This window comes from Prionailurus viverrinus, chromosome D4 (genome assembly GCF_022837055.1).
Source record: "Prionailurus viverrinus isolate Anna chromosome D4, UM_Priviv_1.0, whole genome shotgun sequence".
NCBI classification, from domain to species: Eukaryota; Metazoa; Chordata; class Mammalia; order Carnivora; family Felidae; genus Prionailurus; species Prionailurus viverrinus.
Genome location: NC_062573.1, coordinates 59,330,609 through 59,356,735, shown reverse-complemented (window position 1 = coordinate 59,356,735; position 26,127 = coordinate 59,330,609). Strand labels below are relative to the sequence as shown.

Genomic DNA, 26,127 nt, shown 5'->3' with positions numbered 1-26,127 from the left:
ATAAATGAATTTACAATTCAATGGTAAGAAGGTGAATAATCCAATGTTACATAAAAACGAAAAGCTTACCTTATACCATATGACAAATTAACTCAAAGTGGATAGATGACCTAAACATAGGAACTAAGACTCTAAAACTCTTAGAAAATATCAAGACTTTTTGGGGAAGAAACTCGAAAGAAATGGCATTAAAATTATCTGCCAAAGTAAACCTGAACATTTATGAAAATGACGAACAAGAGAAACATATGTATTTCTACCAAATCTAAGAACATATAGTGAACTAACAATGCTTACATATTCAAAGAAGAAATGCAAACACCAAACAGTAGATCAGAATAGAGCGTGGTCCTGGGCCTAAAGATAGACAAGAAATTCATTTATGGTAAACATGACCTTCCAATCAACATGGAAGAACACTATATAGAGAGCAGCACTGGGCTAGCTGCTTAGAAAACAGGTGTGTAAGACTCCTACCCTCATTCTTGACAACCAAATTACTTCAAGATGGAGAGACACTTAAAAGGAGAAACTCACAAATAATTTAGAATAAGGCTGTCCAATGAAATTCTCTGTGATGATGAAAATACTTTTTATTACCACTGTTCAACATAGCAGCCCCTGACCACATGTGGCTGTTGAGCTCTGGCAATGAGACTAGTATAGATGAAAATGGAATTTTACATGTTATTTAATGGTAATTAATTTAAATTTAAATAGCCACATGTGGGTAGTAGCTATGTATTGGACAGCACAGAAAAAGGAAACATGAATACATTAATTTATAATTTGGTACACAAAATCCATTAGATATAACAAAAAATAAATATATAGAAAAGACCCTGAATAGCCAAAGCAATCTTGAAAAAGAAAACCAAAGCAGGAGGCATCACAATCCCAGACTTCAAGCTATACTACAAAGCTGTAACCATCAAGAAAGTATGGTACTGGCACAAGAACAGACACTCAGATCGATGGAACAGAACAGAGAACCCAGAAATGGACCCACAAATGTGTGGCCAACTAATCTTTGACAAAGCAGGAAAGAATATCCAACAGAATAAAGACAGTCTCTTCAGCAAATGGTGCTGGGAAAACTGGACAGCGACATGCAGAAGAATGAACCTGGACCACTTTGTTACACCATACACAAAAATAAACTCAAAATGGATGAAAGACCTCAATGTAAGACAGGAAGCCATCAAAATCCTTGAGGAGAAAGCAGGCAAAAACCTCTTTGATCTTGGCCGCAGCAACTTCTTACTCAACACATCTCTGGAGGCAAGGGAAACAAAAGCAAAATGAACTACTGGGACCTCATCAAAATAAAAAGCTTCTGCACAGCGAAGGAAACAATCAGCAAAACTAAAAGGCAACTGACAGAATGGGAGAAGATATTTTCAGATGACATATCAGATAAAGGATTAGTATCCAAAATCTATAAAGAACTTATCAAACTCAACACCCAAAAAACAAATAATCCAGTGAAGAAATGGGCAAAAGACATGAATAGACACTTCTCCAAAGAAGACATCCAGATGGCCAACTGACACATGAAAAAATGCTCAACATCACTCATCATCAGGGAAATACAAATCAAAACCACAATGAGATGCCACCTTACACCTGTCAGAATGGCTAACATTAACAACTCAGGCAACAACAGATATTGGTGAGGATGCGAAGAAAGAGGATCTCTTTTGCATTGTTGGTGGCAATGCAAGCTGGTGCAGCCAATCTGGAAAATAGTATGGACGTTCCTCAAAAAACTAAAAATAGAACTACCCTATACCCAGCAATTGCACTACCAGGCATTTATCCACAGGATACAGGTGTGCTGTTTCGAAGGGACACATGCACCCCCATGTTTATAACAGCACTATCAACAATAGCCAAAGTATGGAAAGAGCCCAAATGTCCATTAACGGATGAATGGATAAAGAAGATGTGGTATATATATACAATGGAGTATTACTCAGCAATCAAAAAGAATGAAATCTTGCCATTTGCAAGTATGTGGATGGAAGTGGAGGGTATTATGCTAAGTGAAATTAGTCAGAGAAGGACAAATATCATATGACTTCACTCATATGAGGACTTTAAGAGACAAAACAGATGAACCTAAGGGAAGGGAAACAAAAATAATATAAAAACAGGGAGGGGTACAAAACATAAGAGACTCATAAATATGGAGAACAAACTCAGGGTTACTGGAGGGATTGTGGGAGGGGAGATGGGCTAAATGGGTAAGGAGCACTAAGGAATCTACTCCTGAAATCATTCACTATATGATAACTAATTTGGATGTAAATTTTAAAAAATAAAAAATCAATAAATAAAATAAAAAATAAATAAATATAACATGAAATTGTAAGCATCTCTATAGGATCAAAAGTTGAAAGTCCCGATACATTTCTAATATGAATAACACACAAAGGCTATTTTCTTTCATTTACTAAGAGCTTATACAAAGCAACAAGAAAAAAATAATACTAATTAAATATTTGAAAAGATAGAAATAGGCAATTTACCAAGACAAAAGTAGATGCTCAATAAATACAAGGAAACATGTATGACATAAATCATAATTAATTACACACTAGTCAAGCCACAAGGTTCATTGTTTACCATCAGATGGACAGAAAGTTTTAAAGATTCACCATATCTAGCACCATCAGGGATGCAGGGAAACGGGTACTCTTTCATATGGCACCAGAGACTAAATTGATGCAATTTTTGTGGAAGAGTATTTGATAACATTAACATGTTAAGTGCTCATATACTTTGATCCAGTAACCCCAGTAAGCAATGTGCTGTGCACATCTACTTGCACAAGGTCATGAGTGGACACATTTGGGCATCTCCATTGCAGCTCTGGGTCTCCTGGTGGAAAATCAGAGGCAAGCAAAGCTTTTCTCCATAAGGAATTCGCTCATTCTGTCCTCTTAACACAAGGCTGGGCAGCCTCTTCAGTCAATGCCACAAATCTGTCTGTGCTTGTGTAGAACAATCTTCAAGTCATGAAAGAGAAAATCAGATGAGATTAATATGCTCTATCTGATCTTCTGAAGGGGTGAAGGGGTAGATATGGAGATGGATGTGCATAATCCCTCCTGCCATCCCAGCTCAAAGAATAGAAGCAACACTGAACAGTGGTCATCCCTGGAAAGAACAACTTGGCTGGGGGTATGGGAGGGGGGAGACTTTTGCTTTTAATTTTGTATATTTCTGTAAGTTTTACATTTCCTCATCTTAGATCACATTTTAAAATTGAAGTAAAATGCACATCAGATAAAATTAACAACTTTAAAGTGCATAATTCAGTGGTATTTAGTACACATTCATAATGTTGTGCAACAATGACTGTCAGGTTACAGAACATTTCCATCACCCAAAGGAAAACCCTACACCCATTAAGTAGTCCCTGCCATCCCCTCCCTCAGCCCCTGGCAACCACTAATCTGACTCTATACATTAACCTTGTCCTTGCATCTGGCTCCTTCTGCTCAGCATAAATGTTTCTGAGATTCACCCATGCTGTGGTATGCAACAGTACTTCACTCCTTTTTGTGACTGAATAATATTACCGTGTATGGATGTACCATCACTTATTCATCCATTCTTCAGTGGATGGACATTGAATTGTTTCCACCTTTGGTTATTATAAATAACGTTGCTATGAACATTTGTGTATAAGGTGGGGCTTTGTGTGTGTGTGTGTGTGTGTGTGTGTGTGTGTGTGTTTAAATACCTGTGTTCAGTTATCCGGGGTATATACATAAGAGCACAATTGTTGGGTCAAACCGCAATTCTATGTTTAACTTTTGAGATATATTACTTTTTAAATTTTGTTAACAAGAATAGAAATCAGAGTTTCAGTCAAGTAGAAACATTGCAAACTATTTATTGCCTTCTTCTTTGGACCTTTCTTTTTTGTTTTTGTTTTTGTTTTGTTTTTAATTTTTATTTCTTTACTTGGGGGGGGCATGAATGAGAGAGGGGCAGAGAGAGAGAGAATCCCACGAGGGGCAGAGAGAGAAAGAGAGCAGGAGAGAGAAGAAAATCCCATGCTGACAGCACAGAGCCCAAAGCGGGGCTTGAGCTCACCTGATGAGGGGCTGTAGCTCATGAGATCATGACCTGAGATGAAGTTGGATGCTTAACTGACTGAGCCACTCAGGTAACCCTGGGCCTTCCTTTATTTAAAAATAGTGAGAAGTACTTAATAAAATAAAGCAACAGCTTCAAGCCGACGCCCATCAGGCCAACCTCTCCTGCTTTCATCTCTGCCCCTCTCTCTTCACAGAGAATTTTTGAGGAAGGGGGCACAGATTATTTTCCCTAATTTTCTTTTAATTTCTTTAAGGGATCACTGCAAACCTCCACTACAGCCAGGAGGATGCCCACCACCCTGTTGAGTGTATTCCCATTTGTCCAAAGTCAAAATTCCTTTTTGTATATTTAGGTAGAAATTCTGGGATCCAACTCTAGGTTTCATTCTGTTCTTCTGATCAGTCAGAATTGGACGCTCCCAACACCATCCGGCACTTGAGTCAAAATGATCATTGTTTTTACATCCAGAAGAAAGTACCTCCCTGGACTCTCAAGCATTGCCTGAGAAAATTATCAAGCATTCACACTAGTTTCCAGCCATTGCATGTAGACCAAACTTTCTGAAGCCAGAAAGCGACTTTCCCTAACAACTAATCCCTAGTCTTCAGTTTATGGAACTTGTAAGGGATTTTATGTAAAAGTAAGCAAGCAAAACCAAAACTTCCTATAGGCAAAACAATGCCTTTTATGCTAAGAACAGATACATAGTAAATCTCAGGTTTCACATTAAAGGGCAACTGGAGGATTCTGGAGATTTGCTTTATATTGGGGAATAGGTACCTTCCTTTGTTGTTTAAAAGGGTCTCATCTTTGAATCCGTATAGAAATATTGGTTAATATGTTGGGCTCAGCAGTCTACCATTTCTGTGATAAGTGAACACTGACTTTTTAATTCCAATGACATGCCCTAGAGTTTGGTGAGAGAGGGTTCCACTTGTAAACAAGCTTGAGCCCCTCTTCCAACTTAGACCAGAATTTACACTTCTGGTCTAGAAATTCTTTGACTCTGCTCCCATGCCTGTCTTAAAAGCTCTCTTAGTATGGTGGACATACTGACTGGAGTGTTTGGGCTGCATTAACAGCCACATGAAGTCTAGAACGTGGTAATCCCTTTGAGAGCAAAAAACGTCCTAAAGCTTGCAGTAAACACAAGGCCCTGATATTAGGGCATATGAATGGGACTTTCAAATAGAATTAATTATTCCATCTAAAATGGAATGACCTTGGGGCGCCTGGGTGGCGCAGTCGGTTAAGCGTCCGACTTCAACCAGGTCACGATCTTGCGGTCTGTGGGTTCGAGCCCCGCATCAGGCTCTGGGCTGATGGCTCAGAGCCTGGAGCCTGTTTCCAATTCTGTGTCTCCCTCTCTCTCTGCCCCTCCCCCGTTCATGCTCTGTCTCTCTCTGTCCCAAAAAAATAAATAAACGTTGAAAAAAAAAATTTTAAATGGAATGACCAGAATCTACATAGGTGGTAGCTCAGTAAACAAATGACTTGAGAAGTTCAGGCCTGAATCCTGAATTTTGAAAATGTAGTCTGTCCTCTTCATAAACAATGTCTCCTTAAAAAACTAACTGGGGAATATTATCTTGAGTAGGTAACTTTAGCTGTAAAAGACTTTGGTCATTTATGAAGAAAGGCAGAGTCAGTCATTCTCATACCAACCAGAGCCATAATCAGTGGCACCAGCCTCTGTCAGCCAGGCTCCCAAAGCCACCACCCAAACAGGGATCCAGTGAGGCAGCATTCTCCCTGCTACTGTGTTAGGCTTCCTTCACTCACCTCTGGAAATTTCTTCTTCTGCACATATTCCGAAGTGGCAGCATCAAAATACTTGGCATAGCCCTCATTGAGACTGAAAATCTTTCCTTTCTTTTTTATCTTGACATCTTTTTCCACCAGGATAAATTCACCGAGAGCCTAGAAAGATGAAGAGAAACACCTGGAAGAAGAGAGAAACCAGGAAACAGAAGCCCACAGCACACTGCCGAACAATCAGAGAGCATCAGAAAATGTGGGACTGCTGGAGAAAATGTGGGACTGCTGGAGAACATTCCTTGGTAATGTTCACTGCCTGCCCAGTTACTCATTTATAGGGAAGCTTGCAGTATTTATCCCCCCAAGTTCTCATCCCCAGTTAATTCCTAATGTTTCAAGGGAGTTTTGGGCCATAGACAATGAGAGGAAGAAGTTTCATGGATTGGGTTTGTCATAAGGGTGGGCGATGCAGTTCCCCTACCAATGGGTGGTCCATTTATGTAAATGACTCAGTCTTAGAAACCATTAAAAGTTCCTGATATCCCAGTGACTCTTACACAAGTTAAGGAGGAAATCCTTCCATCAGAAACTGTATTCACTTGGCATAAGGAGTAAAATGGATAAAAAATTTTAAAATCTTCAGAATCATTAATAAAAATGTGGCAGTGCCCCCACTGTGGTTGCTCTGCGGGATATCCCCAGTGTACCCCTTTATCTGAGTGCTGGTATTATAAGGACATCCCTCAGGTACCTGTTTATCTGAGTACTTATGGATGTGATTAGGTGGTTGCAGGTATCACTTTGAAAGGCTAGATATCTCTCTAAGTCACTAAGAGGAAAACCAGGCTTGGAAATGTAATCAGCTTTAATGAACTTCAAAGACTAAGAAAGTGAAAATCCCCCACGATGACAGCTCACAGCTGGCAGCTAGATTAGAAGGTTCCTAATAAACATAGGAATTTACCTTCCAAGAGTATAAAGAGGCAAGACCATGTTGACCATGTCTGAAATAAGACAATGATAAGAATACTCAACAGCCACAAAAGTAACTAAGCATCCCTCTCTTCTGTATGTGATGACTGCTTTCCCAATGAATCTCTACCCTCACTTTAATCTTCCCACCTCCTAGATAAAAATTATTGATATACAATCATTAATTGTGCACACTTCTAGACAACTCCCAAACCAGAACTAACCCTCTCTTTCTTGAATCCTCCTGAGATCAAGCAAAAGCCCACTTGCTATATAGTTAAGTCCATCCCAACTCCCTCCTACCACAACACTCTACTGTTCCTCTAGAACACATCCTCCCTTGTTCAGTAAACCCAACTTCTTTTTATTAGAGGAAAGTTCTTGGTGGTTTTTAGTTCATGAAATTTAGTAACTTGCTGTGGACATTTGTTGCTTTGGAACAGCCCAGTGTGGAGTAATACTTCCTAAAAGCAGCCTGACTCCCTTTGAAGAACTAACTCTCCTCAGTGGATGCCAGTCTAGGAAGACTAGACTGAGCCTCCTCTAGCTCAGTTCATGCATTTGACTTATCTTGGCAAATTAAATTCTCCTCCCTGGCAAGTGAACCTGGAGTGAGAGACACAGAATCAGAGATGGTGTCCAAAACAGACTGGCCAAGCTGCAAGCCCATTCCTGTGACTCCTGCTTCCTGGTCCTCAAGACCTGCCCATTTAAGCTTGCGTTTTGAGCTTTACCATTAATGCAGTAACATCCTTTACTTAATTGGGAAGAACATGTATGTTAGAGGCAGTCCTACAAACCCAGCTGTCCAATAGGGAAGTCACTTAAGTTAATTAAAATAAAATAAAATTTAAAACCTAGTTTCTTAATCACACTAATCACGTTACAAGTATTCAATAGCCACATGGGGCCAGTGGCTGCCAAATTGGAGAGCACAGATTATAGAACATATCCATGGTCACAGAAAGTTCTATTGGATGGTGCTGCTCTAAAAAGTCCATGTTACTGTCCAGACATTGGCAACATTATGATTTTTTAAATCATTGTATTCCCATAAGCCAAAAAGGTTTAACACATTTTTAGATTAGAAACTCCTTAAGGACAGGGTCTGGGTTGATAGGACACACCCCTAAGAACCCTTCAAATGCCCTCCATTACACAAAAGTCTTTAACGTTTTTTGATGTTGGTGTTGGCTCACCAACTAGACTCTCTGGCCCCAAAAAGCAAGTATTAAGAATGACCAGAAAATTATCCCAGGGGACTGGAATTAAAGCACAGAGGCACATGGAGTCCTAAGTACTGATGCTGCCATATTGGGTACCTACAGGGTCAAGCATGAAGAGGTCCACTCCCTGCCCAGTGGAAAGAGCCACGAGGGTTGCACTGCCATAGAGGGCATAGCCCGCAGCCACAATATTTCGGCCTGGCTGCAAAGCATCCTTTTCGGAAGGCTCGTCGTCTGAGGTCTGCAGAAGAGAAAAGAGGAACATGGTGTGTTATTGTCTCTGGACAGAACCCTTTGCCAGAGGCCGCTGGCACTGAAGGAAGCGCAGTTCTCAGCATTTTGAGCTGAAGCACATGCACCTGGAGGGAATGAGCTGCCATATTAATGAACGGTTCTACCTGAGTCATTTTGCAAAGGCCATTCTTGGACTTCTCCCTGGTTTCTGAACACATTCGTCTACATCCTGCCAAGAAATCACTCAAGATGCTAAAACCACAGCCTCTCATCATAGTCATAAGCAAGAGGGAAAAATCTTTATCAACTCCATTGTGTAAATGAAGCACTCAGAATCTAAATGTTTGGATAACTCACCTGACATCAAGAAGCCTCAGAGGTGGAGTCAAACCCAGGCAGCCTGGCCCAGGGCTCTTCCCTGTTCCATGTGCTGTACCTTGAAGGCCTAGTCCTTGCCTGCCCCCCACCTCCATCCCCACACCACAATGAGCCCATGTCTATAGTTCGGAACATTTTCTTCAGGAAGCCTCCCCCTTTGCCATGGCAGCAATGCAGGTGTGAGTGAGAATTCAGAGACAGGACAGGTGGGGATGCCAAGGAAGAAGCAACAAATATTCTTGATGGAGGGACAGAGCTGCAGCTGAGACTCTATTTCATAACCCAGTTTCCCCCATACCTCTCGAAGGTTCCTTCCCTCCCCACGTCCTTATGCTCTAAAAGGCAAGTTTATCAAAACTTATGAGTTTGGTGGGGCATCTGGGTGGCTCAGTCGGTTAAGTGTCCAACTTCAGCTCAGGTCATGATCTCATGGTTGGTAAGTTTAGGCCCTGCATTGGGCTCTGTGCTGACAGCTCAGAGCCTGGAGCCTGCTTCAGATTCTCTCTCTCTCTCTCTCTCTCTCTCTCTTTCTCTCTCTCTCTCTCTCAAAAATAAACATTTAAAAAATATCTTAAAAATAAAATAAAAGAGAAGAGATGGAGGTCAAGAGAGGTACCCACACAACATCTTGAAACCAGTGAGTGATAAAGCTGGGACAGACCCACATCTCCCAATGCTAAGCCAGCATCCTTCATCCTTCAACACTGTCACAGAACATGGGGCTAGTCTGACCTTTACAAACAATATCCTAACAACTTGATTATAATTACCAAACCTTACCCTTCTTTAAAAATGGCATGTTCCTTTTAATAATTTTTCCTTTTCCCATCTTACATTCTTTCAAATAACTTTTTTTTTTTTTGCAAATAATTACATTTCCATCTGACTGGGACACATATTCAATAAATTGGCCTTACTTCCAGATTTACTGGTCACATACAGATTCTGAGAACCAGACCCCAGAGCAGATTCTCAAAGTGGAACAGCAGCATCAGTATCCCCAGGGATCTTGTTAGGAGAGCAAATATTTGTCCCCCTCCTCCCCCAATCTGGCTAGGCCCACAGAATCAGAAACTCTGGGCCTCCAGAGTCAAGCTTCCAGGTGATTCTGAAACATGCTAGTTTGGGAACCACAGCTTTAAAGAATGAGCTCTAAAGACTTTCCAGAAAATTGAAAGGTTTTTAATTAAAACTTTTAGTCTTCACAATTGATGCTCCTAAAACACCTCCATTCGGCCATCAGAAGGACCACATTTTCTGTGTATGAAACTAGGGTTCCTTCCCACTGATTTTTCCCTGACCAGAGGCTGTTCTATCTTTGAGCTGTGATCCTGTAGCCCCTGCACAGGGTAGCACCCTCTCCGTGGCCCTCTGGCCTCTTCCCCATGGCTGGAGGAGAACCACTCCTTCCCCCTGGCTTCACTAGCTTTTAATAACAGGCAGAACTCTCTGGTCTAAAGAAATAACAAAAAAGGGACGCCTGGGTGGCTTGGTCGGTTAAGTGTCCGACTTCGGCTCAGGTCATGATCTCACGGTCCATGGGTTCAAGCCCTGCGTCGGGCTCTGTGCTGACAGCTCAGAGCCTGGAGCCTGTTTCAGATTCTGTGTCTCCCCCTCTCTCTGACCCTCCCCTGTTCATGCTCTGTCTCTCTCTGTCTCAAAAATAAATAAACGTTAAAAAAAAATTTAAGAAATAACAAAAAATACATTCCAGATCCCAAAACTTCCCTCTAGCCATTGCCCTATCTCTGTCTTCATGTAGATCCTGGAGTCTGAAATGCCTGTCTACAGTAGCTGTCGTTCTTCTGCTACCACCGCAGGCTACCAGCTGTCCACTCTATCAGGAGCACACTGTCCAGTCCTCCTGACCCTACCCCTGGGCAATGTTGGGTCCCTTGACTACTGTCACCTTCTTAGGTGAGAGACATGGGTCTCTCCTAAGCATCTGTCCACTTCCCTCTTTTCTGGACTGCAATATTGTGATTTATAAGAAATATGTATTTGCTCCTTCAGATGACCAAAATGCATTTCTCCTATATATTTGGTTTTTGCCCACAGTCCCTGGCTCACAACTTCCAAAACACTCAGACTTTCCTAAGTGTTGAGAGTGATGAAGGTGTCTTTGTCATGATGATGAGTGACTTTGGGACAGCACCTAAGGAGGAGGGCTGGTTGCCCAGAGAATCAACCACGTGATCACGTGATTAGAAGGCTGGAACTTTCTTCTTCACCCTCTGACCTCCTGGAGAGGTGAGGAGATGGAGATTGAATCAATTGCCAATGGCCAGTGATTTAATCAACCATGCCTATGTAACGAAGCCTCCATAAAACCTGAAAAGGACAAGGTTTGAAGAACTTCTGGATTGGTAAACATCTGGAGATACAAGGAAAGTGGTGTACCTGGAGAGGACAGGGAAGTTCTGTACCCTTTCCCGCTTACCCTGCCCTAGGGATCTCTTCCATCTGGCTGTTCCTGAGTTATATCCTTTAATAATAAACTGGTGATCTAACATGTTTCTCTGAGTTCTGTGGGCTGCTCTAGCAAATTAATCAAACCTGAGGAAGGGGTCTTGGGAACCTCTGATTTGTAACCAGTCAGAAGCACAGGAAAAACCTGGGCTCTCGACTGGTGTCTGAATTGAGTTGCCGGCAGGGGCGGCGGGGAGAGTCATTGGAACTTTCAATCTATAGCATGTTGGTCAGAAGTACAGGCTTGCCTTGTAGGACTGAGCCCTTAAACCCTGGAATCTGATGCTATCTCCGGATAGATAGTGTCAGAATCGAGTTGATTTCTTGGGCACCTGCTGGTGTCTGAGAATTGCTTGATGGTATGTGGGGACCCCATGGCATCCCCATGTTGGAATTGGGTCCAGGAACCTTTCATGGACTTCTTTTGAACTCTCTAGCTGTGCCTTCTCATTTGTTTTTGCCATCCCCTATTCTTCCAATCCCTTAATGCAGGTACTCCTCCTGGTTCTCCGCAGTGCAAAATGGACTTTCTTAACTGCCACCCTATCCAATGTGGAGACTCTGAATTGCTGTGAGACAGAAAAATTTAATGAGGTCTGGGGTAGATGCCTGACCCAAACTGCCCCAATCACAGTCTACCCAGAAATCCAGATTTGGGGCTAGAACACTCTGGTTTATGTCAACTTGGGAGCTGTGGGATGGCACCTTTCTTCTGCCATTGGCCAAAGAAGCAGAGAAAACTTGGTCCACAGAGAGAAGGAGTGAACTGGCCACGTGGCAGGAAGGCAAGATAAGAGACTCTTTTCTGGTCCTAGCTTTCCCTGAGGCTGGCCATATTCCTACCTTGGAGTTTCCTAATCCATTCCTGCCATTCCTGCCATTCCTGCCATTTACACCAGAGCCCTAACTAATAAAGCTCTCTTCTTAGTCTACACACTGCTCGGTAATCTCACCCACAACCAGAGTTCAAAGCCCTACACACACTCCCAGTCCTCCATCTTCATCTCCCCTGAGAGCCCAGCCTTGGAGTCACCTGCCCACCAGATATCCCTAGTCAGGTATCCCACAGGTACCCCAAACTCAGTATCATCTAAGATGGAATTTGTCTGCCCCATCTCAACCCCAAAATCCCTGCTCTTCTGCCATTGCTTCCTGTATCAGCAAATGGCACTGTCATTTGCCCAGTAGAAACCTCAGGGTCACCTGCCCCTCCCGTTCACTGACCACCCTCCTTGCCATTACCCCATGTCCTCCACTCAGTCACTGAGCCCAGTCTCTCCTTGCACCTACTCTTCACAACTCCATGGCCTCCTCTCCATCCTTACCATCACCGCTTGGCCCCAAGTAACCTTTACCTCCTTCCTGATCCCCCAACTCCACCCTTGCCCCACTCTGATCCATGTCACTTCTCGCTTAAAACACGTTATTGACTTCCCACTGCCTCAACGTCTGATATTCTTAACTCATTTTACCAGGTCTTCCATGATCTGTCCCCCATTGGTTGACCAGCCTTGTCCAACACCATCCTCCACCCCACACCCAGGCCCCCACCGCAAAAATACCGAGCTTCTGAGCTCCAAGAATCTGTATATGACCTTCTTTCTAGCCAGCATGGCCCAATCTTTTCTCCTCACACCTTCTGCCTGAGGAACTCATAGTTAACCTTCACATCCCAGGTGAAGCATCATCTTTCCATGGAGGCCTTCTCTGACCTCTTGGTTAGTCTTCCAGGTACTTAGTGCTTCTCCTGGGAAGCTCCCAACACACCTTCACTAGTGCTGTTTAATGTCTGCCTTCCTAAATAGACTGTAAGCTGCATGGTGGCAGGTGCCAATTGTCTTGTTCAGGCCTGTTTTCCCACCATGACGTGCAATCTGGCACATGGTTATGGCATTCAGTTGATTCACACATGCAAACATCCATGCAAGTTAATACATGTGCATATATATGCATGCATACATACATTTTCAGGAGCATGCTGGACAGGCAATTGCAAGGCATTCCCAAATTTCATCAACCTCTTATATAAATTTAGATTTTCCTGAATTTTAACCTTTTATTTTAAAATAATTAAAGATTCACTGGAAGTTGCACAGATAGTACAGAGATCCCATGTACCTTTCATCCAACTTCCTTCAATAGTTGCACTGTAAATATTTTGCTACAGTACAATATCAAAACCAGGAAATTGGCATTGGTATTAAGTCTGTGTACCACTCTGTGCCATCTTGTCACATGTGTAGACACCATATAAAGACACAGAACTATACCATCAGGCACAGAAGTCTCCCTCATGCTACCCCTTTATGGTCATTCCCACACTCCGCCCCTCCCTGCTATCCCTAACCCCTGCGACCACTGATCTTTCAACAGCTCTATAAGTATGCTTTTTAGAGAATATCACATAAATGGGATCATAAAGTTTGTGAACTTCTTAAATTTTTTACTCAGCGTGAAACCCATGAGATCCATCAAAGTTGTTACATGTATTGATAGTTTATTCCATCTTATTGCTGAGTGGTTCCCCATGGTATGAATGTATCACTATTCAACCATTCATCTGTTGTAGGACATTTGGGTTATTTTCAGCTGTGGGCTATTACAAATAAAGCTGCCATGAGCAATCACGTGCAGGTTTTTGTGTGGACATAAATCTTCAATTCTCTGGGAAAAATGCAAAAACTGCCAAACTTTTCCTGAGTGGCTGTGTCACTTCACATTTCCACTAACAATGCATGCCCTTGTAGCAGTTGGTATTGTCACTGTTTTCTATTTCAGGTGTTCTATTAGGTATGTAGTGATGACTCATCATGGTCTTACTTTGCATTTCCCTAATGGCTAGTGATGTTGAACATCTTTTATGTGCTTCTTTGCCAAGGAACTTCTTTTCACCTGTTTGGTGACATGTCTCTTTATGTTTTATGTTCTAATTGGATTGTTTTGAGTTTTTTACTGTTGAGTTTTGAGTCCTTTGTCAAACTCTCATTCTGTAGCTTGTGCGCTCATCCTCTTTACAGAGTGTGCTTTTTGAGGAATTGCTCATCTAACTTGTCCAATTTATGCAGGTAGAGGTAAAGTTAGTGACAATTGCAAAGACTCAATGTGTTGGTGGTAGAGGGTATGGAAAAGTAGACTATTTTTCTTTTTGTTGAGGTATAACTTAAACATAGCAAAGCACACAAATCTGAATTGTTCAGTTCAATGAATTTTTATATATGTGTAGTATATATTCATGTAACTACTGAGATTAGCTTGCAGAATATTTCCAGGGCACCTGGGTGGCTCAGTCGGTTACACATCTGGCTCTTAACTTCAGCTCAGGTCATGATCTCACAGTTTGTGGGTTTGAGCCCTATATTGGCTCTGCATTGACAGTACAGAGCCTGCTTGGCATTCTCTCTCTCTTCCTCTCTCTCTGCCCCTCCCCTGCTCTTGTCACTGTCCCTCTCTCTCTCTCTTTCAAAATAAATACACTTTAATTAAAAAAAAAAATTACAGAACATCTCCAACAACCTAGCAGTCTCTGGGTACCTCTTCAGTCATTATCACAGCCTCCAAAGGTATCATGTGGACATCAAAAGGATAATTACCTTTGCCTGTTTTCATATAAATGAAATTACAAAGCATGTGTTCTTTTGTATCTGCTTATGTTTCACAACATTACGTCTTTGCAATTTTATCTATGTCTTTGCATTCAGAAACTTCTTGTTCTTTTTCATTGCTATGTAGTTTTCTGTTATATGAATATATCACAATTATTTATCCATTCTAATGTTGATACACACTTGGGCTTTGTTTTCTAGTTAGGGGCTAGTATGAATAATTTGTGCATGTCTTTGGGCAGTCACAAGTGCTCGCTTATCCTGGGTGCGTACCAGCAGTAGACTTGCTGGGCCACAATGTATTACTACATGTTTATCATCACAGGTTCCATGCCAACTTTTCCAAAGTATTTGTATTACTTTTTACTGCCGTCAACAATGTACAATTCCAGTTTCTTCATCAACACTTGGTATACATTTTTCATTTGAGCCATTCTTGTGGGGATGAATGATGTCTCATTGTTTAACATCCATTTCCCAGATGACTAACGACTTCGAGCATCTTCCTTGTGCTTATTAACCAGTTGTGTGGAAAATATCTCTTTAGTGAAGTGCTTATTCAAGCTTTTGCCCATCCCTTTGATTATACTGATGGTATTTTTTTATTGATTTGTAGAAGTCCTTGATTTATTCTGCATAGGCGTTCCTTGTTGGAAATATGTATTGAAAATCTTTTCTGCCAGTCTTTTCACTTATCTTGTCTTATGATGAATGAAAGTTCTTAATCTTAATGAACTACAGTTTATTAGCCTTTTTTTTCATGGTTAGTGCTTTCTGTGTCCTATTTAAGAAATATTTACCTTCCCCAAAGTCAGGAAGATATTGTCCTATGTTTTTTTCTAGAAACATATTGGTAGTTGCCAGAAGCAGGGGTGGAAGGGTGAGGGGGAAATGAGTGAAGGTAGTCAAAGGGTACAAACTTCCAGTTAATAGATGAATAAATCCTAAGGATGTAATGTACAGTGTGGCGACTATAGTTAACAATACTGATTGTATGCTTGAAAGTTGCTATGACAGTAGATATTAAAAGCTCTCATCACCAGACAAAAATTTTGTTTAACTATGGTGATGGATGTTCACCAAACTTACTGTGGTTATCATATATATATATTATATATATATATATATAATATATATCAAATCATTATGTTGTTCACCTATTCTAATACAATGCTATACATCAATTAGATCTCAGTAAAATTGGGAGTGGGGGCAAGGAGCTATTAAGAGCCATGATGGCAGAGTTGGAGAGCCTGTTTGAATTCTTGTCCTTCACGTACCAACTGGTGATTTTAGTTGAGTTACTTAACTTCTCTGTGCTTCAATTTGTTCCCCAGTTAAAAAAAAAAAAATTGGTAGCAGTGTGTGCACCTGCTTCATGGGCTGAGGTGATGAGTGACCCAGGAGCACTGTGCTTGTAGGTGGGCAGAAGAGTTCCTGACTCATGCTCAGCAGTTAACAGTATTGGCCACAATGAAAAAGCCAATGTTGAAAGCCACCTCAAAGATACAACTGGTGTCTTTTTTCAGAATCTCATAAAGATCATACCACCTATCTCTTTATTTTTATTTCCAAGCTTTACTTCAAAAAGAGAAGTAACGTTCCTTTATACACCTATCTCATTTTGGCTTAACCTTCAAACATCATATTAGTCTTTCACTTTCTCAAACACCAGAGAAAGTGTCTTGGGTCATTCTCTCCTGCTCCCTCAGCAAAATTCTCCTTTTCTCTCTTCACAAGAAAAAAAGAAAGAGAGAGAGAGAGAGAGAGAGAAACACCAATTGGGAAACATTCTCAGAGTATTCCTCTAGCCTGGGCTGGCTTGGCTTACATTTGGTTCTCCAAAACAGAAGTAACAGAGCCCCCATCCTGCTCCTTGATTTTCTTCACAGAAAGAAAGCTTAGGCTAATTCACATATTCTGCTAAGGTTAGGTTTCTGCTAAGCTTTTGCCCCTGAAAATCAAATTCTGGCCTCTTTCTTTGGACAACCATCAGCCAAGCACAAATAATCTTGCAATATCAATATCTACAGACAACACACTGGGTGACATGGGATGTACCCAATCCTCCCCCACATTTATAATCTAAGAGCATGAAGGAAAACACTCATAGAAAGTTAATTACATACACATTACATGATTAGTGCCAAATTGGTAGCATAGAAATCAGTGATGCCTGTGTGTGTTTGATCATAGTTTAGTGGAAAGAATGTGTGCTGTGGAGCCAGAGGTATGGGCCTCTAAGACCAGCCCAGAGGGCAGATTACCCAACCGAACAATCCTTAAGACCATCCAGAGCCTGTAGTGTCCCTTCGGCCTGACAGCCCCCCTGGGGAAAAGGCCCAGCCATTCTGATTAGAGTGAGGACTGATCTCAAACTGAGATATACTGTGGACTATGTTGTGTGACATGAAGTTTCTGGTAATACTGGGTGGTCGCAAACCCACCCATAAAATCCTCTGTTGGCAGGTATGTGGTGTATACACGAAATGGCCCCAAACAGGTCCTAATGCCCAGAGTCTGTGACTAGGTTGCATTACATGGCACAAGGGACTTTGCAGATGCAATTAGGGTCACTAATTTAAAATAGAGAGGTATCATTGTGGATTTTCCAGATGGGCCCAATCTAATCAAACGAGCCCTTAAAAGCAGAGAACTTTCTGTGGCTGAGGGCAGGGGAGACAAGGCAAAGTGGGGATATCAGAGAGATTAGAAGCCTGAACAAGACTTGGCCTGCCTTCACTGCCTTGGAGGAGAAAGGAAGCACAAGCCTGGGAATATAGGAAGCCTCTAGAAGCTGAGAATGACCCCAGTACCAGCCAGAAAAAAAAAAAAAAAAACAAAAAAACCCAAGGACCTCCATCCTGCAACAGAATGGAACTGAATTCTGCCAACAACCTAAAAGAGCCTGGAAGCTAATTCCCCACCCCCCAGCCTTTCGATAGGAAGCCAGGCTGGCTGACACCCAGATTTTGGCCTTATGAGACCCTGAGCAGAGAACTCAGTCATGCCTTTCAGACTTCTGACCTACAGAATGGTAGATACTAAATGGGGGTTATTTTAAGCCTCCAAATGTGTGGTTAATTGTTACAGCAGCAATAGAAAACTAATGCAATAAGATTTGAGAAACATAAAGAAGAAACAGAGGAGTCCTCAAATGCCACCTGGAACCTAATACTCTATCTGATATTTGTGTCACTCCCATTTTCTTAAAACCAAGACTCATCTGTCCTCTTATTTTACCTTCCCATCCATGCAGTGAAGAAGGCAGATGGAAAATTACCATATCAGCTCTTCCAATGAGGAGCCCGAGGCCAGAGTGAGTTATGGTTTGCTTACAATGGTGGGTCTGGTCAGTGGGAAGATAGAGGCTAGAACTCCAAACTTGTGGCTCCCAGGCCAGGAACCTTCCAGAAGCCACCAAGAGGGAAAAGGCATTAAAGATCAGACTCACCTTTCTGTAGATGGCAAAGATGGTTCCAATGGAGGCCAGGCAGTCGATGTTAGAAGATCCATCCAGTGGGTCAAAGCAGACCACGTACTTCCCCTAAATGCACAGAGAGAAGAACCACCTGATTGGTGCCCTTCCAACCAATACACTCTGTGAAGTGGCAGTGCATGGTCGGTACCACTACATCAAAAGTGACCTAGAGCAAAGGGATATCCTTACCAAAAACTGCAATTACTTAAGGAGGGCAAAGTATCCCTTAAGGAGGGATTCAGCATCTATGAATCCTGAGCTCGGGGCCAATGTGCCCATAGACAGATGAGTCAATGCCCACATGGGGCGACGGAAATCCCATCCACCTCCGTGCCTCCTCTGGCTCTGCCCTTCCCTCCAGGGTGGGCCCATGGGGGCCTCATAGCAGTGGAGGGTGTGAGAGGAAACCATGTCTGAAACTGGCACCTGGCCGGGAAGAGGTAGAGGAGCCGAAGATAAACCTGAGCGAGCTCTACCCATATCCACAGTAAAGTCAGTAAAGTCAGTTATGGATTTATTCATGATTCTTTCTGAACCTCTATGCAGACAGGCTTTTCTCACTGGGGAGCAATTTTGCCAAAAGACTTCAGAAAATCTCAGAACAATGTCCCAGGGCCTCTGGATCTGTCTTATTAAGAGAGCTGGCATGTATACATACATCAGGAGAATAAAAATACTGTCCCAGGTTTTGCTGCATCCAACCCACCTGTCCTGTGTGAAGGCCAGAAGACAGATCTGGATCTTTCCAGCCCACACACACCGCTCTCACAGGCTGCTCCAGCCAACATTCCATGGGAAGAAATCATCAGATACTTTTTACAGACCTCCTATGTGCAAGGTTCTGGGAGAGCTGTAGTGATGGGGACCAGAGTTTCCTGGCTAATTAGGCTAATTAAATACTGGTAATATAACATCAAGTAAGATGGAAGTCATTTCTCCCACCACTAAAATTACTTTTCCCTGAGTTTCTGGTGACTTAATGCCCTAGCTTAAGCTGTTTTTTTTTTTTTCCCTCTCTCACTGGGGGTGGAGATGGGCTAAAAAATGGGATAATCCATAAGTTTGGAAATTTCCCATTCTCCCTGTGGATAATTCAACTGAACCCATTCAATCATTCATGCATTCATTCAACAGATATCTTTTGAACATCTAGCATATGCTGGAAAATATTCAAAGAACTGGTGTGGAAGTAGGCATAGAATATTCAAGAACCAGCACTAAGACCTGTATAGATCAGGCCAGATGGGGAAGAAAACAATAGATTAGATAGGAGAGATGATTGAGAGGCATGTAACAGTGGGAACTGAAAGTTGAAAATAATAAGTATGATTTAGCTTAAATTGTGTGAGACAACAAGAGTAAAGTGCTTTGCACAGTCTCTGGTATAAGGTAGATGTTTCATACATTTGCTTTTACCTTTTTCATCCTCTCAGCTAATTATGAAGAAATGGTCTCCAACACCCAATATATAAAACAAGGCCCAGTCCCAGTATTTACTTTGTATCACAGCTGGACATGGGTTGAATTTTTGGCCACTAGCAAACCTCTGGCTTTAATGAACTGTTTTTGTGAAACCAGAGTAGCTACAGACCCTGCCTGGTCATGCCCTGCACTAACCAAGTTTGCCATTGTATTAAGGCAAGAGAGCACGATCTTTACGGTTTCTTTTCTATATTGGCTAACAGTTTGTCAGGAATGAAGAAATCTCTGATGAAACCAGAGCCCCTTGGAGAAGTGTGTGTTGGGGAGAGGGAGAATAGAAGTGGGGATGGGAAGAGTACAGGTCTGCTCTTCCCAGGAGCTCTAGTTTTTACTGGACTCGATGGTTTTGAAACCACAAAAAATGCAGCACTTGTTCCTGGCAAATGAAGACAAAACCCCACCCACTGAGGCATTTTCAGGAAATTACTCTTTACCCTGAATGAATCACCCCCCTGTTGTGGATTTTTTTTCCACTAGACAGCATAAGACTTCTAACTAAAAAAGTATGCAATCTTCCCCCCCCCTCCCCAAAAATAAAAGTTAAGGAATAGGAATATCCCAGGAACTAAAGAAAAGTAAAGCAACCAGATTCTTCCCAACTCAGTAGCACCATCTACTGGTGTCTAGGGGAACTGCATCCCGTCCCCACACGCACCCTCTTCTCCTTGGGGGTGATAATCGCGTCTTTATTCTCCTCAGAGACCAGGACACAGGTGCCGTAGGAGGACTGGAGCATGTTGATCACCAGAGAATTGGATAACACGTCCAATTTCTTCACCTCATCCCCGGTCACGTTCACGCTTCCCGCAATTCCATACCTAAGAAGACGAAAGACTGAATGAAATGGTTAAGGGAATCCAAAACTCCACCAGAGAAGCCCAGATTGGGGGGGGGGGGGGGGGGGGGGGGAGGGGGCGCACCAGGGTGGCTCAGTTGGTTAAGCATCCCACTTCTGCTCAGGTCATGATCTCACGGTTTGTGCGTTCGAGCCCCACATCAGGCTCTTTGCTCTCAGCACAGAGCCTGCTTCATTCAGATCCTCTGTCCCCCCTCTCTCTGCCCCACCCCTGCTTGCACTTTCTTTCTCTCTCCCTCTCTCTCTCTCTCAATCTCTCTCTCTCAAAATAAATAAACTTTAAAAAAAAAAGGCCCAGACACCATTATTATAAGCCACTTTTCCCTTCATTGCTGCCAAATCTCCAATTTATACAGACCAAGTGCAACATTTCTCAAAGCTGTGATTCTCAACCTTGCTTCCTTTACACCGTGAGGATATTGTCATAGCCCCGTATTCTCCCAACAACGCTAACTGGAATTCAATCTTATAAAAACACAAACCTGCAATGGGCAGTGGGAGGTGAAGGGAAAGAGCCAATTCATAAAGTCAGACATGTCGCCATCATTACTAACCCCAAAACTAAAGGACCATGGCTTCCCAGCACAGGAATTTCAAGTATTTGTTGATCACCCTCAAATAATGGCCTGGTGGACTGAATGAGAAATTTGCCCTGTGGTGGCTTTGCATTACTTAAGATGGAAATTTGGGGACAGACTTAACTAATTTAATTTTGTTCTTCATTACCATTTCAAGCGACGTAAGAAAAATTCTATCTAGCTTTATGTTTTAGAATATCAGTATGCAAAGGTCTCCTAACTTCCACCATCATGGGCAGGGTCCTTCTAAAATACCAACAAGATCACTCTGGTCTCACCCAGAATCTCCAAGTTCCCCATGGTGGACTTCAGGCCTCACCAAGGAAGCCCTGTTCCCATGCTGGCATTGCCTCTTGTCCCACTGACCTCACTCAGCCAGTCTCAGCCTCTGGAATCCACTAGGCACACACTTGTCTTACACGGACCCCTCGGTTGGCTGCCCCATCCCCGCACTCTTCCCGCCAAGAGTGGCATGGCTATACCCACTCAAGCCTTTTTTTTTTTTTTAATTTTTTTTTTCAACGTTTATTTTTGGGACAGAGAGACACAGAGCATGAAGGGGGGAGGGTCAGAGAGAGAGGGAGACACAGAATTGGAAACAGGCTCCAGGCTCTGAGCCATCAGCCCAGAGCCTGACGCGGGGCTCGAACTCACGGACCGCGAGATCGTGACCTGGCTGAAGTCGGACGCTTAACCGACTGCGCCACCCAGGCGCCCCAAGCCTTTTTCATCTCAACAGCCACAAAAGTCCTGTGGCCACCAGCACCCAGCAAGATGCTCCTCTCTTTTTCACCCTCACTTATGGTGTTCACTCCACAGGAATGCTGTCTGCCTACCATGAGCTTCTCCCTACTCTCCCTCCTGATCCATTCCAAAGGCTTCCTTGGCCCCAACACCACCAGGCACACCCCTGTCATCCTTCCACAGCAGTTTGTGATCTGTTCATGGGAATACCTTTCCTGGTAGATTATCTGCTCACTGAAGGCTAGAACGGTGGCTTATTGTACTGGTTTCCACAGCACCCAAGGATGTGGTAAATGCTCAATATACGTTCACTGAATTATGAAGAAAGCATGGCAGGAAAATAATTTCTCTACATCCCCACCCCTTTTTTAAAGCCATGTATTTGCTGAAGGAATCCTCAGGTGGCTCTAACAGGTAGCCCAGTTGAGAACCACTGATGTACCCTAAGCAGGGGACAATTCACTTCCCACCCTCTTCCTTGACTGACAACCTTCCTCCAGGTGCCATTTGCCCTTAACCCCCATTAGCACCCCTCCTTCCAGAAAGAATGGAAGCACATTCATAATGAGATCTGTCTGACACCTGCTCCAAGTTAGATCATGGATACAGCAGAGCTTTATAATCCACAGGACAATATCTTTTACTATTTTTTGAAAGCTTTACTGATAATTTTTGAATGGGATGTTCTACCACTTTGGCAGAAACCCATGAAGATGCTTCCAGGAGAAGGATTCTAGCATTCCCTTCTTCCTACAGCAATGAACAGACAAAAGAGAAGAAAAAGCATGAACATTTTTTTATCACGTTTGCATTCATTGAGCTTGTGCCTAAAATGTCTTCCCCAAAAAAGGAAGCAAAGAATGAGGGGCTTGAGGCTCCCTAGATGAGAAAAGGGGCAGGAGCATGTGAAAATCCTATTTTCAGGAGAATTGTTCCAGGACAGAGAATGACCTTTTAGCAATATGAGAAGCAATTCCAGGGTCCTCTTAAAATAACCTCAGCATTTTGTTACAAAGAAGGAATTTCCAGGCAATGGGCATCTCACACTGCCACTTTGGTGTTTCAGTGAGGGGTCAGGAGAAGGATGACATCTGAATTGGCAGAATGTGGGGCTTCTGCCAGCCTGAGGACCCCTGCCTCAGCCTCTGAGAAAATAGTGGATCCTGAAGTCTTGATTCCATGGGCTACACCTGCCACCTAGTGGACATTCAGCAGCATGGACCAGCCAGCGGGCAAATTTCCCCAGATCTGGGCTTGGACCCACTGTAATAATGAGAATTTACTGAGCCATTTATTATGGATCTGGCACTGTTGAAGTTATCATCACATGGATTCACTAAGCTTTACAACAACCCTATAATAGGGGCTATTCCCATCCCCTCTGTTTTACAAATGGGAAACTGAGGTCCTAACAAGAGTAGACAGTCACATGGAAGGCAGCCAAGTTAAATGAACACCTTATTAACCAGTTCCTGAGTCTACTTCATCTGGACACTCGACAGGCACAAAGTTAGAGTTCTGAAGCCGCGTAGTACAACTGTACCACCGCATCCACTGCCTAGCTAAGCGTCCTGCACAGAGGACGAGCACATTAAGGCGGGTAAATAATACTGAAAAGCAGTGGAGATGCCCAGAAAATGGCTCTAAGCATAGCAGAGCCATATGCAGGGACAGGTAAAGTCACTACTTAGTGTCACTCAGCACAGCCCATCACCTGGTGGGATCAGGACAGAGGCAAATGGCTGCACCTCGCATTCATGAAGATTGTTACAAGTAAAGATTGGCCATTATTGGTCTATGAGGCAATACAGTTATAGCAATACACAGAGATCAGGGAGGGCCGATCATAATGCGTCTTTAAACTGGATGTCATTACTGAGTTACAAAACCTTATCCGTTATAAATAAATCCTATAGTTATCTTGTGAGAATTACATCTTGTGATATAACGCTATCAAATTTTGGGTTCAAAAGTACTAAATGGTTAAGAATTACTATCTTAAATATTAGACTTTATTTCTTCATTTGGGGGAATAATAATAATGGGCCCCTTCACCTTTGGAGAGGACCTTTGCTACAAAAAAAAAAAAATGGAAGTGCAAAGAAAGTCAGCTTCTTTTCAGCACAGACTTAAACTGGACTCTTGGCCGTGTGAACGTTAAGGAAAACCTCACTAAAATTGAGTCGGGAGGCCAGAAGGGGGAGCCCTCACACTGTAGCACTGGAGGTCATTGCAGGAAGTGTCAATTCCAGACTAACACAAAAATCCTCCGGGGAAAGAATCATCAGTTATGGGCTCCTAGAAGGAAGGATGTACATTGCCTCTCCTGCAAGAAATTGACTTGCCAACTCAGCCAATAAGAAACCATTATGGCCCTGAACTCTTGCTTTTCACCAATGGACTTTTGTTCAAAACAGCTCCTGCCAATGTCCTCCTTCATAAAATAACCTTCTTCTCCTTTGTTAAACCAGCCTATGGTTTTTGGCGTAGCTCACTTGTCCCATATTGTAATTCTCTTACTATTCCCAAATAAACTCATTTGGGGGGGAGGGTAAAATAACTGACTTATTGGGGTATCCGGGTGGCTCAGTCCGTTAAGCTCAGATCATGATTTCAGGGTCATGAGATTGGAACCCCACATTGGATTCTGCACTGGGCTTGGAGCCTGCTTAAGATTCACTCTCTGCTTCTCCCTCTGCCCCTCCTCCTGTGCTCTCTCTCTCCTCCTCTCTCTTACAGTAAAATAAAATAAAATAAAATAAAATAAAATAAAATAAAATAAAATAACTGGCTTATTTTTTAAGGTCAGCAGCTGTGACATTCAGCAGCCATAGTATGAACTTGGCCTTCTTCTGTGCTTGGATAAAGTACTGAAGAGAACAAAGTGGAAGAATGCTCTTCATTTCCTCCTCCTGGACCCAGAACCTCCCAGCTTCCTGCACACCAAGTAGAGAAAAAGATAATGAGTCTCAGAGAAGAAATAAAAAATTGTTTTGAAAGCAAAAGACTCCTTCCCTCAGTAAGGACAGAGACGCAGGGCAGGAAGTCATTTTGTAAATGATTGCTAGCTCCTAACACACTGGCAAAGTTCATGGCAATAAAATGATACTACCTGCAAAGATCATAAAGCAAAATCTCAAGTCCTATTCGCTGTTTCTTTCTGCCATAAGAAACAAGCCGGGATAATACAATCTATGTTTTTAATGCAACCAGCCACTGAGCTTCTCATCGTTATAATACATGGCAACTGGAAAAATTATATATTTTTTTCTTCATACCACATATCCAAGTATTTCGTTCCTTTCTGGAAACAAGTCAAAGGCCCCTTTATCAACAGACAGAAACTTTAAAAGCGCCTTCCCTCCAGAGCACAGAGGCAAATAGCTTTTGACATGGTCGCCTGCCCAAGTGACCTGTACCTGCGGCTTTGCCCACGCCCCACCTGGGCCCGAATCCCTCTACATCAGGGGCAGGTCTGTGCACCCACACCTACTCCCCCAGGACTCACAGGTGGGCCAGGCCGGCCTTGCGCACAGCTGAGGATATGGCTTTGATGGCTGTCAGCATGGAGTTCAGCAGCTGTGTGAGCTCCCCGGTCCCTTTGGCCTGACGCCCCTTTTCCATAACGTAGCGAGTCAGGGTGAGCATGTCCGTTTCAAAGGGGCTGCTGTCCGACATGGTGGCGGATAAGTGTTCAAAATCTTCTTCTCCTGGAAAGCCTTGTTTATCTCTGAAGTCTGTGGCTCTTTGGTATCAGAGCTGGTTTGCACTAGCCCTGCCAGGACCTTTAACGAAAAAGTGCCCCAACCCACGTGATTAAGATAACTGGGCAAACCCTCAAGGAAATCTCTCTGGCAAGGTTGATGTTGAAGGCTGCCAAGGCACCATAAGCAAGCTGCTGTAAATAGAATCAGGCAGCCCAGAAACACACCTACTTTCTTTTGATGAACCTTTTTATTTAAAGATCCTAAGAAGGAGCCATTTAGAAACTGGTGGAAGATGAGAAATCCAGCCACTAAAAAATGATCCCTAGAACCCTCTCATTCAAGGACTCAGAAGGATTTTTTGCATATATCTACTGTAGAATCCAGTTCCCCAATGACTCTAAGAGGCAGACTGGCAGATCTTACCTAGGGTATAGGTCACACAATAAAATATGGCAATCCTGGGACCTCTCAGCCCGGGGTCTTTTATATACTTTTGCAAAGGATGCTTTTTATTTCCAAAAAGACAT

The 26,127-nt window shown here is 42.8% G+C and overlaps 1 protein-coding gene across 1 annotated transcript in view; it reads right to left on the bottom strand.

Annotated features, from left to right (window-relative positions):
• The window catches only part of FBP2 (fructose-bisphosphatase 2), a 28,278-nt gene extending 2,629 nt beyond the window's left edge, over window positions 1-25,649 (bottom strand). Inside the window, exons 1-5 of the mRNA XM_047828919.1 lie at window positions 25,402-25,649; window positions 20,371-20,533; window positions 18,207-18,299; window positions 8,170-8,310; window positions 5,896-6,033 (exon numbers count right to left, since the gene is read on the bottom strand). Coding sequence (XP_047684875.1) covers window positions 5,896-6,033; window positions 8,170-8,310; window positions 18,207-18,299; window positions 20,371-20,533; window positions 25,402-25,571 — 705 coding nt within the window. The 5' untranslated portion in view covers window positions 25,572-25,649. The remainder of the gene's footprint in view (window positions 1-5,895; window positions 6,034-8,169; window positions 8,311-18,206; window positions 18,300-20,370; window positions 20,534-25,401) is intronic.
• Window positions 25,650-26,127: the final 478 nt, after the last annotated feature.